Source organism: Aulonocara stuartgranti (assembly GCF_965226115.1).
Source record: "Aulonocara stuartgranti genome assembly, chromosome: 16".
Lineage (NCBI taxonomy): Eukaryota > Metazoa > Chordata > Actinopteri > Cichliformes > Cichlidae > Aulonocara > Aulonocara stuartgranti.
Window position 1 is genome coordinate 35,095,991 of NC_138952.1, and position 14,256 is coordinate 35,110,246.

The 14,256-nt window shown below is 44.0% G+C and overlaps 1 protein-coding gene across 1 annotated transcript; it reads right to left on the bottom strand.

Annotated features, from left to right (window-relative positions):
• Positions 1 to 8: 8 nt before the first annotated feature.
• Positions 9 to 12,246, bottom strand: wdr4 (WD repeat domain 4). The gene is made up of 11 exons (XM_082508789.1): positions 12,103 to 12,246; positions 9,546 to 9,614; positions 9,220 to 9,366; positions 8,980 to 9,136; positions 8,600 to 8,712; positions 8,438 to 8,498; positions 6,493 to 6,597; positions 4,624 to 4,688; positions 2,575 to 2,761; positions 2,070 to 2,139; positions 9 to 683 (listed from the first exon to the last, which is right to left on the bottom strand). Exons 1-11 carry the CDS (start codon positions 12,183 to 12,185, stop codon positions 496 to 498), a joined length of 1,245 nt encoding a protein of 414 aa, XP_082364915.1. The 5' UTR covers positions 12,186 to 12,246; the 3' UTR covers positions 9 to 495.
• Positions 12,247 to 14,256: the final 2,010 nt, after the last annotated feature.

The window sequence follows — 14,256 nt, forward strand, 5'->3', positions numbered from 1 at the left end:
AACAGTCATTGAGAAAATGATTACTTCAATTTATTGCTGAGAGGCTGTGAAGCCCAGAGTGTTTAATTAAATCCTAGTCTCATATTCTTTTTAAGCTGTGGAACACATTTTCCTGTTTCATTCATTCTCATAACTCACTCAGCTTTTCCTACACGTCAGAATCCTGCTCTGGAAAAACTCTGAGGAAGTTTAGTAGTCACTTCCTCAGCTGCTGCTAACACACACTGCAATCGCATGCAATCAGAAATGTGAACAGAGAGCAACTCTAACCCGAAGACAGTGTGAGTGCATATGGTTCCGTGAACAGCATGTTTCCTTCACTGGTGATGGTGGAAACATAGGGCAGACTTTAATGATAATGTTTCTACAACATTCTTCTTTAAAAATAAGAGAAATTTGAGTCAAACATAAGAACCCCTCATCGGGCCTGTGTGGTGAAGCTCACACATTTTATCAATGCATCAAAACAAGGAAATAAATGTTCTTCAAGTGTCTTCAGGCAAATGGCTGAGTCACCGACTCAGTTTCCTTCTTGACCTTCTTGTTGCCCTTTGCTCTTTGACCCCCGCTCCTCTTCAGGTGCTGCTCCTCCAGCCTTTGTTGTTTCCTCTGGAGGTACACCGCCACATTGTCAAAGGTCACCTTGTGCAGCTGCTCAAACCGGTTATTAGTCCTTAAGGAGGCTGGTATTTAAGAGAAGGTACAGTAAGTATATGTCTGCGTCAGTATATGAAAAATATAATCATACAGACAGATGTCCTGATGCAGGCTCAATCATCCAGGTAAGGAAATCCCAAAAGGTTGATTCTGTTCAACCCAACGTAGCGTTTTCAGCAGGAGAAACATATTGTCACTCATCCAGGTGACGTCTTCAGTCTCAGCTGACTGAAGGTTTCCAACTTTATAAACAGTACATTTGCACAATGACTGGAACCGGCCCACTGAATGAACAATGGGCTGGGAGGTCAGTTTCTTCATCAATAATTTGCAAATTTTAGGCAATTTGCAAATTGCCTAAAAATCTTAGAAATATGGTACCAGCCAGATGTTTACTCTGGGTTGTTTTGCCTTTGAGGAACCTTGGAGTCCTTTTTGACCAGGACATGTCCTTCAACGCACATATTAAACAAATATGTAAGACTGCGTTCTTCCAGTTGTGCAACATCTCTAAAGTTAGAAATATCCTGTCTCAGAGTGACGCTGAAAAACTAGTTCATGCATTTATTACTTCCAGGCTGGACGACTGTAATTCATTATTATCAGGAAGTCCTAAAAACTCCCTGAAAAGCCTTCAGCTAATCCAAAATGCTGCAGCAAGAGTCCTGACAGGGACTAGAAAGAGAGCAGATTTCTCCTGTTTTGGCTTCCTGTTAAATCCAGAATTCAAAATCCTGCTCCTCACATACAAGGTCTTAAATAATCAGGCCCCATCTTATCTTAATGACCTTGTAGTACCATATCACCCTATTAGAGCACTTCGCTCTCGCTCTGCAGGCCTACTTGTTGTTCCTAGAGTATTTAAAAGTAGAATGGGAGGCAGAGCCTTCAGTTTTCAGGCCCCTCTTCTGTGGAACCAGCTTCCAGTTTGGATTCAGGAGACAGACACTATCTCTACTTTCAAGATTAGGCTTCAAACTTTCCTTTTTGCTAAAGCATATAGTTAGGGCTGGACCAGGTGACCCTGAATCCTCTCTTAGTTATGCTGCAACAGGTGTAGGCTGCCGGGGGATGATGCACTGAATGTTTCTTCACTCACCACGTGTGTTCATACACCTCTCTGCATGTAATCATTAGCTATTATTAAACTGTGGCTCTCCTGTCTTTTTGTCTTCCGCCCTTCACCCTAAAATGGTCGCAGCAGATGGCCCCGCCCCTCCCTGACCCAGGGTCTGCCGGAGGTTTCTTCCTGCTAAAAGGGAGTTTTTCCTTCCTACCGTCGCCAAATCGTTTGCTCAGTCTGACTGTTGGGGTTTCTTTCTATTACTGTAGGGTCTTTAACAATATAAAGCACCTTCAGGCGATTTGTGTTGTGATTTGGCGCTAAATAAATAAAACTGAATTAAACTCACCTTCAAGTGTCTCCCAGTGTGGCCTGAAGGCTTTAGTCACTCTGTTAAGTTCAGGTACATGAACAACACACTAGAGAGACCCAGAGAGCAGACACGTCAGCCAGAGTCAACACACCCATACACATTTATGGGAGAGAATTAAACAGGGAATTAAACGATAGCAGCAGACTATATTTATGACTATATACACTGAAACACTGGCCAACATCCCTGGAAGAGAGAACAATACCATGGCAACCATAAAGGTACAGCTGTACTGCCCCATGTCATAGGATCTGATTCGCTGAGCCTGTGTTTCATCAGAGTTAGTGTATCACAAAGAACAAACTCGTTTTCAATACTTAAAACTATTGTCATATATCCAATATGGACCCTGGATGTGTCCAGTCTCCAATCTTGTGTATCCAGTGTATGAATGTAACCAATACAGAGACTCCAATCATCTGAAAATATCTGAGTGCAGTTTCTTCTCTACATATATTCATTATGAATTATGGCATTGTACCTCCCAGGAGCTGTGTGTCAGTGAGTAGATTTGAAGTGGTGCATCACTAGAGTCCATCAGCACCCACAGTCGTCCTTCGGGGTCAAAGTTCACGTCCAGGGGACAGCAGGGCAGGGAGATCCTGCTGTGTGGCACAAGCTTCTCCTTGCCCTTCTGAGTCAGTGTGAAAAGCTGGAGTATGGGCACGCTGAGAACACACGGGGCGCAAGCAAATCATCAGTGGGACCCCTCCGTAAGACTCTAGCTTTAATTCTGAAACTGGATTAACTACTACAGAGACTTGGCTTAGTCTCTGTAGACCACATTTTTTCCTGACAAAAGCCAGATGCTAACTAAATAAAAAGTAAAGCACAAGGATAGAAACTGTGATGAAATATACTGACACTTTTTGTCAATGTTTAGAAACGAGATCGAATCAGAACTAATGTGTAGCTGTGTAGAAAGGCGGCCATTCTTATATTTTGCTTGTTTTTATGTTATTGTATTTTTGCACATGTCTGTTGCTTGTGAAGCTCGCACAAGAATTTCACTCACATGTACTGTACCAGTGTACCTGCACATGTGATGTGACAATCAAAGTGATTTGATTTGAAGTGCTTGGTGTTGGCTCTGCAGTAACATTTCCTGTTACAAAGCACAGCAGTGTTTTATGTAGCTTACGTGTGTAGCCCATTTAATTAAACACTTTTACATAACGTCTTATTTGATAGTGCAATTCACATTGGTGCCCTGCGCGAATGCACAGGATGGGTTTAAAGTTGCTGTAGGTGGGAGCTGGCAGCTAAACATAGACAGTGGGTCCCAGGACTGTCAGCAGGATGGAGAGTGCAACTGATTCTGATAACAAAACTAAAGGTGAAGAATGTTTGATCTAATGTTTGGAGAAATCGTTATAAACAAAGAAAGTAAAGGTAAAGAGCTGGACTTTGCTGCACTTCTCACAACACACAAAGTGCTTGTGTTTAGTTTTCAGTCTTGTGACTGACCCTGGTGGGCAAAACATTACTCCATTGTGACCACAGTACCACAGTCGGTGGTACTGCAGGACAAAATGTTTTGTTATTTCCTCATCTGTCTTGAGCCCAGACTACTTGGATTATCTATCAATGGAGGAAAAAACGAACACATGCATAGAAACTACGACTTTTGGGGAAGTGTGATCCATATTCTTCCCCAGCAGCTTTATTTAAATCCCTGAAAATGGCATCTCTCACAGAGTGACATATACAGCCATGATAGCAGCCTTCAAAGTAAGGACAGCAACATGTAATTTTGATCTGGATGGTTAAATAGTGCCATCATGTAGGAGGTGAAGAAGAAATGTTTCATCGTTAAAGCAAAGGTAAGCCTTACATAACTAGCTTAAACCAACTACCACACATAAGCTAGCTACTCCTCAGCCTCTTCCTCGGAAGCCTAAACAGAATCGCTCAGTGCACCACTCCACACGTCCATCTGGCTTTTACTTGGAGTTTCTATCAGATTTCTCAGGTTTTTTTTAAATCCGATTTAGTGCTTAGATTAAATTAAAGAATTATTGTGGGTGATTTTAAAATCCATCTCAACACAGCATTTAATCTATTAAAATATAAGAAATAGCTGTAATATATACAAATAGCTTAATTATAAATATCAAGACTATAACGGAGGTGAAAGAGATTTTACTCCAACCTGTAAAACTTAATTTGTTATTTTACTGTAGAGCAAAAGGGTAAAACTGCTGCACTGTGTATTATATAGAAGAGTTGTACAGAGAGACACAGGCAGGAATCATTTCCTGTGTCGCTCAGTGGTGCATTATGGGTAATCTGTCTCACTGAATGTGCTCCTGTGACTGGCCAGCACGTCACAGAGTGGGTGGGAGGTATAGTCCAGCATTGTCCTTATCTTAGATGACCTCCGCCTGCCACTGAGCATGATGATAAATGATAACTGTATTTGTTGTTCCATTACTCATTTTTCCTTTAATTTGGCGCTCATCTGGTTAAATTTGTAAAGTTGTATATAGTGCACAGTCCAACAACAACAGAGTCACACACGGGGACTCACCTGTCACACTGCACAGCTACATACTGACCGTCACTCGAGCTGGTAATTCGGCACACTGTTGTATCCTGAGCATTGAAATGAAAAAAACAGACAAACATACGTTGGATTGGTTCACTCTGACTACTTGGCCTTTTAACAAAGCGACTTGTTTCGACAGTCCCAGGATTTCTAATATGAAAATGTTTGGTTGGTGAGATAAATCCACAGGTCTTTTTCAGCAGTTTCCCCAACGCCTCGTGACAACTGTCATGATGATCCATGGATTTAACTGTAAAAACGTTCAGATGCCTCCTAAAGCTGTACAGCAGCAAACAGACAACTGTCAAGAAGTAAGAAATGTTTCAGACTTGGATGTCTCTGAACAGGTTTCAGTGATGTGCTACACTGACACCTGTGTCTGAAACGGAGAGAAAAGTGCTACAAATGTCTACCGTATGATCCATCAGCAAAAACTAGGAAGTGTGCAATGATTTGTGTGTAATGTCTAAGGACTCACAAGCGTGTGCTTTAATCTGCATGCAAATACTAACCAATTTGAGCACACACAAACCAATTTTACAAATGCGTGTACCCAAAGTGATCACAGTTCAAGTTCAGCTTCATAAATCGGATCATTTTTCTCTGAAAAAGCCGTCTGTGCGTGCACATGTGTAAAACTACACACACTTCCCTTTCGCTCACAACATCTTAAATGCAAGTGGACGAATCGCCTCACACGCACAGATCACTTTGCACGCCCATGTAGGGTTGTGAGACACACTGCCAGCTTCGCACAGATCCACACAAATGTGTTCAAGTCCCAGTGTGAAGCTCGGCCTTCTGCTTTCTTTTTCCAAAAAAGTGGACATTTCTTTCTCTAAATAAACAAAAAAGCTCTACTAGAAAACAGATTTGCCAATTACAGACACTACACCAGGGGTAGGCAACTCCAGGCCTCGAGTGCCGGTGTCCTGCAGGTTTTAGATGTGTCCATGACCCATCACAGCTGATTTAAAGGGCTAAATCACTCCTCAGCATTTCTGAAGTTCTCCAGAGGCCTGGTAATGAACTAATCATTTGATTCAGGTGTGTTAACCCAGGGTGCAATCTAAAACCTGCAGGACACCGGCACCCGAGGCCTGGAGTTGCCTACCCCTGCACTACACAGTTCAAAGATTAACAAATGGCTCAGCTGCTTCTACATGCTGGGCGTTTTTCTGCAGGGAAAAGTGCACAGCTGCAGAGGGAACATCATATCTATACAGAACATCACTGTGGCTCAACTGGAAGAGTACGTGTATATTTTCAATATAGATATAATCCAGGTAATGTGTGATAGCACTTTGAAATTAGGTTACCATTTTCTGATAAAAGCAGGCTAACATTGATATTAGCTTAATATAAATCCCAAACACTTCAGGATGTAGCAGCAGGTTATTCAAACCATATATTAATCTTTAAAGTTTACTGTCTACAGTCTGTAATATGTAAACCTATGCTTTCTAGTAGAAGGATCATTATAGGCCACTTTATGGCCATATACAAAATACAGGTATGAGTGGAAGCCCAGATGTCCCAGTTTTACACCGGGACTTGAACGCAGGTTACATTTATGTGCACAGGAAGCTTTTTGAAAGAAAATGATGATTCATGAAGCTGAACTTAATAAATCCTGTGTAAATCATCACCAACAGAACTGAAACACATGCAGTCCTCAGATGTCACACACATCACTGCACACTTTAGTTTATATGCTATGCATTTTTAACACTTCTGAGGCAATTTCTCTCCATCCAGCTACATCGTGCAGCTTTAGAGAAGCCACACAGGTTAGGTTAGGCTGAACCTGTGTTGTAGCCTCAGTGTTACAGGATGAAACACACTGGATACCTTGTCTTTGTCAGCCTCAGAGCTTGTGGTCTCGTCAAGCTGTCTGAGGTCCAAACTCTGCAGCTCAGAACCAGATTCATAGTCCCACAGCTTCAACGTCCCATCCTGGTGAAGAAGCACACTGACACTCAAACTGCACAGTCAAAGTACTTCAATAAAATCCAACCCCAGCAAATGTGCATTTTTGCTGTTTTGACTTGTTATTTTTTCCAATCTCATTCACGTGATTTGTTCATCAGTAGAGTACAGTGTGTCAAAAGACACAAAACAAGACATTGTTTCAATAAAACACATTTATGACCCTTCTATTCTATGACCACTCTTTTTTTTAATGTTGATGTAGAGTGAAGCTCATGGAGAACTGCCCATGACAGGTAACAATGGCCTGACATGCTTTACAACAGTGGGACAAACTGTGAGAAAACTCATACATAGGGGTGGGCGATAGAAACGATATACGATAGAAACGATATAAATTTGGCCAACGATAGAGATTTTAATGGATACTTTATTGATCCCCATGGGGAAATTACTTGTTTTTCTCTGCATTTGACCCATTCACTCAGTGAAGCAGTGGGCAGCCCACTAAGCAGGCGCCCGGGGAGCAGTGTGTAGGGACGGTACCTTGCTCAGGGGTACCTCAGGGTAGCCGTTAAGTGGATTCGAACCGCCGACCTTCCGATCATGGGGCGACCACTTTACCTACTGAGCTATCCCTGCCCCTGAGATTTTAACTATACCGCTCTATCACCATAGCGCATGTTGATGATGTCATCAAGCTGCGCCTGTTTTGGTCGAAAGCATCGCAGCGGCTACAACCATCATCATCTGCAAATTATGCCGACAGTCACAGCAAAGAGATGAAGCACTTTTGAAATATGGGGAAAGCCAAAAACTGCGCTTCCTCCACTTCCGTAACATTGATTCATTAATGTTGAATTCTCTCGCAGCTGCTCTATTCCCATGTTGCTGCAGTATATTAATAACTAACCTCGTATTGTGGATGAATAATCTTAGTTGTCCAGACTGAAGTTTGGCCCGTGTACAGCATCCTGCTATGCGACTGCATTTGTCCCTGACTACCAGAATCCCTCACGTTAACTTTTATCAGTGGAAAAAAAGTTGGCGTTCAGCCTCCAGCTTCACTGTGCTAATGTTATGCTAACATAGCTGTGTCGCTAGCAATCAGGTAGCACAACATTATATACCAGGTAGTCCAACTTCAGTAACCCTGCAAACGCCACTGCTGTTTAGTTTTCTGTCTTCATTTATGTTGGAAGTGGTAGCAGAGCTGTACGTTTGAATTAGTTTCAGAAATCTCTCAGTCAGAACATGCTATGTCATGTTTAGGTGTAAACTAGCGAGCTAACTTCCTGTTAACTTCTACAGTTAACAGGAAGTGAAAACAGAAATTTAATAAATTCTGTTTTCATGGATGCCTGGATGTTAAACTTAATTGTTACACCCGATAAAGCAGCAACGCTGATGATTTTATTAAAGATGAAAGAATTTAGACCATTTTTAACTCTCAGTGTTTGTTTGACTTTGGGACCTGAATCGGACGGAGTTTTGGACCCAGCTTACTCCACGAAGCTCCTCACTACGGCAGCCGTAATGCTCTGACAATCCATCAAGCAGTGCGGCTTACCAAAGTTGTACTAAAACATTTTTTAACAGATTTCTGCAGCCAAAATCTGTTCAAGGTCAGTAAGCACAACCGGAATTCATACATAAGGAACACTCTTGATTTTTGAGAAAATTAAAGGATTTTAAGTCCTTACAGTGTGGAAAATACGTTATACAGAAGAAGAGAATATATCGCGTTACATATCGTTACTGCACATGCTTCAAATTATATCACGATATGAATTTTAGGCCATATCGCCCAGCCCTACTCATACATATACTGGGAGAACACGCAGACTTCATGTTAGATGTCACGTACCCCTGATCCAGACAGAAGCCAGTGTGGATGTGCTGACAGGATCTGCAGGGCGCTGACAAACCTGAGAGAACACATAAAAAACACTGAAGCAAACCTCACCTACACGCTGCTACAGTGAAACCGTGCACAGACAGTGTTCTCCCTTTCTGTTAACACACTCACTGACGATGTCCCAGGCAGAAGGACTGGATGTTGTATGGAGACCTGAGATGGCTCACTCTGATCTTCTCATCACGGTCAGCTGTGATGATGTACTTGTCATCCAGCGCCACTGTCTGAAAGACGGCACAAGAGCATCTTTAGCAGACATTCTGATAAAAAATACACTGATGACTACCCAACGGCAGATTTCAGTGCAGTATGTTGTCAGACAGCTGCCACTAAAGGCAAGAGCAACATGCTATAAATGACTGATGGAAACGCATACATAAAACACACATACTGCTAACATGTTTGTTTATCCACCGTGAGGAATCAGCAGCCAAAACACTTCTTTTGATAGACTTATTTATAAGGCACTGAATGATAGTGGTGTTTCTTACTAGAGCTAGCAGCATAGATAGGTGGCCCATCTTCAGCTCGCCTTCTTTCTGTGGCTCAACCACCGAGAACACGTACACATCTCCTGATTTGTCCGCCACCAGCAGCTCCTCCTCAGCCTGGGTGAACACCAGGGACGTGCACCTCCTCACCACCCACCTGTTAGACACACAGCGCCGTTCTGAACACTTCCGTGCAGTAGATGAAGCTACTGAAACTGAGTGACAGAGGTGAAGTCATACCTGATGCTGATGTAGTGCCATGAAGGCTCACAGCGAAACAGAACTAGTCTCTTGTTGTCATCAGTCAGTGCCAGGAGCTTTCCAGATGGAGATACAGCAAAGGCGAGGACTTTATCACTTCCTGTTTCTTCTGAGGAACCACCATCACTGATGAACAGAGCAGATACGTTATAGCTATATCCTAAAGCCTGACGGAAACTTCTGTGAGATTTCCCACAGCAGTCTAAATGCTGCATAAATCTGCTTCTACTCTGCGTCTATTTTTCTCTTGTTCATATTCTTATTTTCATTTGCACAATACAAACACATTACCAGCCCATTTATACCTGTTCTTCTCATCCTTTGTATTCTTAGGCTTCTTCTCAGCAGTGCTGCAGTCAAACACAAATGGATCTCTGTGATCAAGGAGAGTAAATCAGTTACAATTCCATCTGAAATTTTACTGCCCGTTATCCACTCAACAATCATATATTTCAGCAGCAATAAAGTAACAGGACAGCTGGCAGATGACTTGTTTCTGTGTTCCTATTATTTAAAAGTGTCACATTTGGATTTAGTTCATGTTAATTTGTCCCAACACAAGTTGCTGATGCAAATGAAATAATACTTTCATTAGGCTGGTAAAGAAAAAAAAGCTTATAGGAGAGCAAACACCTAAACATCCATCCATCCATCCATCTTCATCCGCTTTGTCCGGGGCCGGGTCGCGGGGGCAGCAGCCTAAGCAAAGAGGCCCAGACCTCCCTCTCCCCAGCCACCTCCTCCAGCTTGTCCGGGGGAATACCAAGGCGTTCCCAGGCCAGCCGAGAGATATAATCTCTGTAGCGTGTCCTGGGTCTGCCCCGGGGCCTCCTCCCGGTGGGACATGCCTGGAACACCTCACCCAGGAGGCGCCCAGGGGGCATCCTCGCCAGATGCCCGAACCACCTCAGCTGGCTCCTTTCGATGTGGAGCAGCTGCTCTACTCTGAGCCCCTCCCGGATGGCCGAACTTCTCACCCCATCTCTAAGGGAGAGGCCAGCCACCCTTCGGAGGAAGCTCATTTCTGCCGCTTGTATCCGCGATCTCGTTCTTTCGGTCACTACCCACAGCTCGTGGCCATAGGTGAGGGTAGGGACGTAGATCGACCGGTAAATTGAGAGCTTCGCTTTTACACTCAGCTCCCTCTTCACCACGACGGACCGGTGCAGCGTCCGCATTACTGCAGCTGCAGCCCCAATCAGTCTGTCGATCTCCGGCTCCCTTCTCCCATCACTCGCGAACAAGACCCCGAGATACTTGAACTCCTCCACTTGTGGCAGGAACTCATCCCCGACCCGGAGTGGGCACTCCACCCTTTTCCGGCTGAGAACCATGGCCTCAGATTTGGAGGTGCTGATCCTCATTCCCGCTGCTTCACACTCGGCTGCGAACCGTTCCAGTGCGGGCAGTGGCTGAAGCAAAAACTCGGGTGTGGGAGGAGTTCGGAGAGGCCATGGAAAAAGACTTTTGGACTGCCTCAAAGAGATTCTGGCAAACCGTCAGACGTCTCAGGAGGGGAAAGCGGTGCTCTACCTGCACTGTGTATAGTGCTGGCGGAGCGCTGCTGACGTCGACTGAGAAAATTGTCAGGCGGTGGGAGGAATACTTTGAGGACCTCCTTAATCCCACTGACACGTCTTCCGAGGAGGAAGCAGAGTCTGGGGATGAGGGGAATGACCCGCCAATTTCCGGGGGCGAGGTCACTGAGGCAGTTAAACAACTCCTTGGTGGCAGAGCTCCTGGTGTTGATGAGGTCCGCCCCGAGTTCCTGAAGGCTCTGGACGTTGTAGGGCTGTCCTGGTTGACACGCCTCTGCAATGTTGCGTGGAGATCAGGGGCAGTACCTGTGGACTGGAAGACCGGGGTGGTGGTCCCCATCTTTAAGAAAGGGGACCGGAGGGTGTGTTCCAACTACAGGGGGATCACACTCCTCAGCCTCCCTGGGAAAGTCTATGCCAGGGTGCTGGAAAGGAGAGTTCGTCCGTTAGTCGAACCTCGGATACAGGAGGAACACCTAAACATGTACCAACAATTTGTTACTTTTTAGCATTTTATCTGTAGATAGCAACACTTAAAGAGGAGCAGAAAGAAATCACAGGCTGCCAGATACCAAGCAAACCTAGGCCTCTGTAACAAGAGCTCAGTGTTTCATATACAGACAGCTCAACCAGGAGAGCTACAGCAGTATTTTCCAGATGTCCAAAGTCAAAAGATGCCATCATGAATGTACTCAGAGGTTTGAAGCAGCTGAAGGTGGTGGCAGGCGGCAGAGCATCTCAGAGGAGGAAACTATTCGCTAATGTTCATCGGTTCCAGACTTCAAGCAGTCTTTGACGCAGAGGATGTTAATCTAATGTTCAAATAACCCTCATAACTTTGCCGGCTCAGTTTCTGTTGAGCCTGTGGAAATGGAGGAACCCCTTTAATTAAAGCTGAGAGCTTTCAGCTTGTTTTACATCACTTCCCCTGTTGGTGTTTGCAGGAGCAACACTGCAAAAATGTGATCCCCGTACACGTTTTTGTGGAACCAAGTGTAATTCGTAAGTGGCGGTTTTTATCATTTGAAACCATCGTTGTGTCATGATTTATATATCTCTACACAATAAACAAGAGTTACCCCATATTCACAGATTTTCTTGTATGATTATCCACAAGTATAGATTGAGCAAGGAGAGCGCTTGGTTGGGTGGGGTGTAAGGGTAACAGCACTTTCTTTAAACAGTATAATTAAGTATGACCTCCTATTTTAGAAAGCCCTAAAAGCAAGCTAACCATACGTCCATGTCCCAGTGTATTCGCTCTAACGTGAAGAGCTGCGAGCATTTCTAACACGGAGCCAATGAAAGAGATTTAAAGTCAAACCTGGCTTCCTTTGTATGCACTGCAAACAGTTTTTTGTCGCAGGTGATAATAATCCAGTTTCCACAAAAACCTACAGCACTCATGATGCTTAACGCGACTGGGCACCCATGTGTGCGACGGGAAACTGCCGTATTTTGTCGCGTACGAAATACGTCACGGAACGCCCCTTGAGTACGGGACGCACATAAGAAGCGCGGCCGTGTCCACAGGAGAAGAAGTACGAGTAAAAATAACTTTAAAATCGGAGCAAAACCTTGAAAATTAAGATTTAAAGACTGCTCATACTTCCAGCACAGGTAGCGCTTAGCTTGAAAGGCGGGGAAGTTTATTATTGAGGTATTTTAACATTGCTGTGATGCTGCTGTTCAGGTTTAGGGTCTGTTGTTTTAGTGAATGGCTCATTGTGCCCAGCGCACGCAGGCTGTACAGAAATATGTACAACAGCTCGAGCACTGGGGCCTGGCAGCATGGCAGCCCCACCCTGTCAACATGGCATCTGTTGTTACAGTTTTGCTCATATCCATCATACCCACGGGGATACCCACAGTGAATACTTTTTTAAACGGCATTTGTGGGAAACTTGCACCATGTCACTGAGATGGCATCCAGCCACAGGGAGGGATACACGGGGCAACGCAAGCAAGCTCTAAATGAAACAGTTTCCCTTGTGAAATAGAGCAAGGTGCTGGTGAAAATTCTCCATAAGACCCAGTGACAGAGAAGCCTCATAAGAAACTGGGTCTGTTGTCAGCTGTGGCTGTGGCTCAAATAGTAAAGCAAGCTGGAAGGTTGGTGGATGAATCCCTTGCCCCTCCTGTCCTGTGTCAAAGTATCTTTGAGCAAGATGCTGAACCCTGAGTTGCCCCCAGTATGTCCAAAAGAGTATATGTATGTGAATGTTAGGGTATGAGTGACTGTGTTACTCCCTCTCCATGGCAACCAAGGGACCCGGGGGATTGCATCCAAAGCTGGTACAGCTCCACCCTCGCTGGGAGACAGACTGACCTGTACTTTGATTTTTCCCCCTTTTTTGAACATACTGCACCCTTTTATTTATGTCTGTGACAGCGTTGTTCTGCACCTCTTTGTGCAGGATGGCTTGACACATCGGCGCAGTTGGCAACAACTGAGGCAAAACACTTTTTATCGTAATGTCTCTGTGGACCCTGTTGGTGGGACACCTGGTCCTCAGATGCCTGGAAAGGAGGACCCTTAAAGCCTACATTAGCTTTTTCTCAATTCAGGAGCTGCATCCTTCGGGGGACCCGGCCTTCACAGTCTACGTGGGCCAAGTCCTCCGAAGACTGAGAATGCTGGAAGTGAGTGGCTGTGAAAGGGGACGGTCTAGCCTTCAGATTTGTGTCACCAGCTGTCTCAGTGGAGTTTAATAGACTCAGCCGTCTGCTCCTTGTTACTTAAAATATAACAGGACACTGGAGTAAATTCTCTACCAACTCCAAAAGTAGAAAAGTTGTAACACTGTGTAAAATATAAATAAAAACAGAATACAGTAATTCATGATTATAATTTTGAATTTGATGGCAGCGTCAGCTCTTCGAAGTTGGGGTGGGGAGAACAAAAAGCTGGAAAAGTAAGTGTCATCAAAAGAAATATCTTTTGCCATTGATTATGTTAACTGGCCAGGTCAGTGACATGATTGGGTATAAAAAGAGCAGCTAATGCATAATTTATGGTCCCAGAAACACGTCTGTCTACATACATGTTCTAACAGCAAGAGCAAGCTGTTCACCCACTTCAGATGTGCTCCCATGAAAGCCTTTAAGATCCTAATTGTACATCGCTGGGAGCAGATGTAAAACTAAATACAGCAAGAAAAGCATAGACAGCATCTGTCGTGGACATTTTTTCATTACAATTAACAGTCAGTTTCACTTCAGCTCTCCAGGTACTTTCGTATATCTTCCCTCTTCACCGCCCTGGCTGCTTACTTTGTACAGCACAAGCAACAGTGGCCCACAGACTATTCATACAAATTGTCATATACAGATAACATTGTAGCAACATGTAGTCCTATTGAAATTCTTAGACGCGTGTCCCCCAACTTTACATGAACATATATAAAGTAAACAGGTATATTAAAGAAAAAATAATAATACTAAAATTAAAAATGTAATAAAAATACTAAAAGTGTTA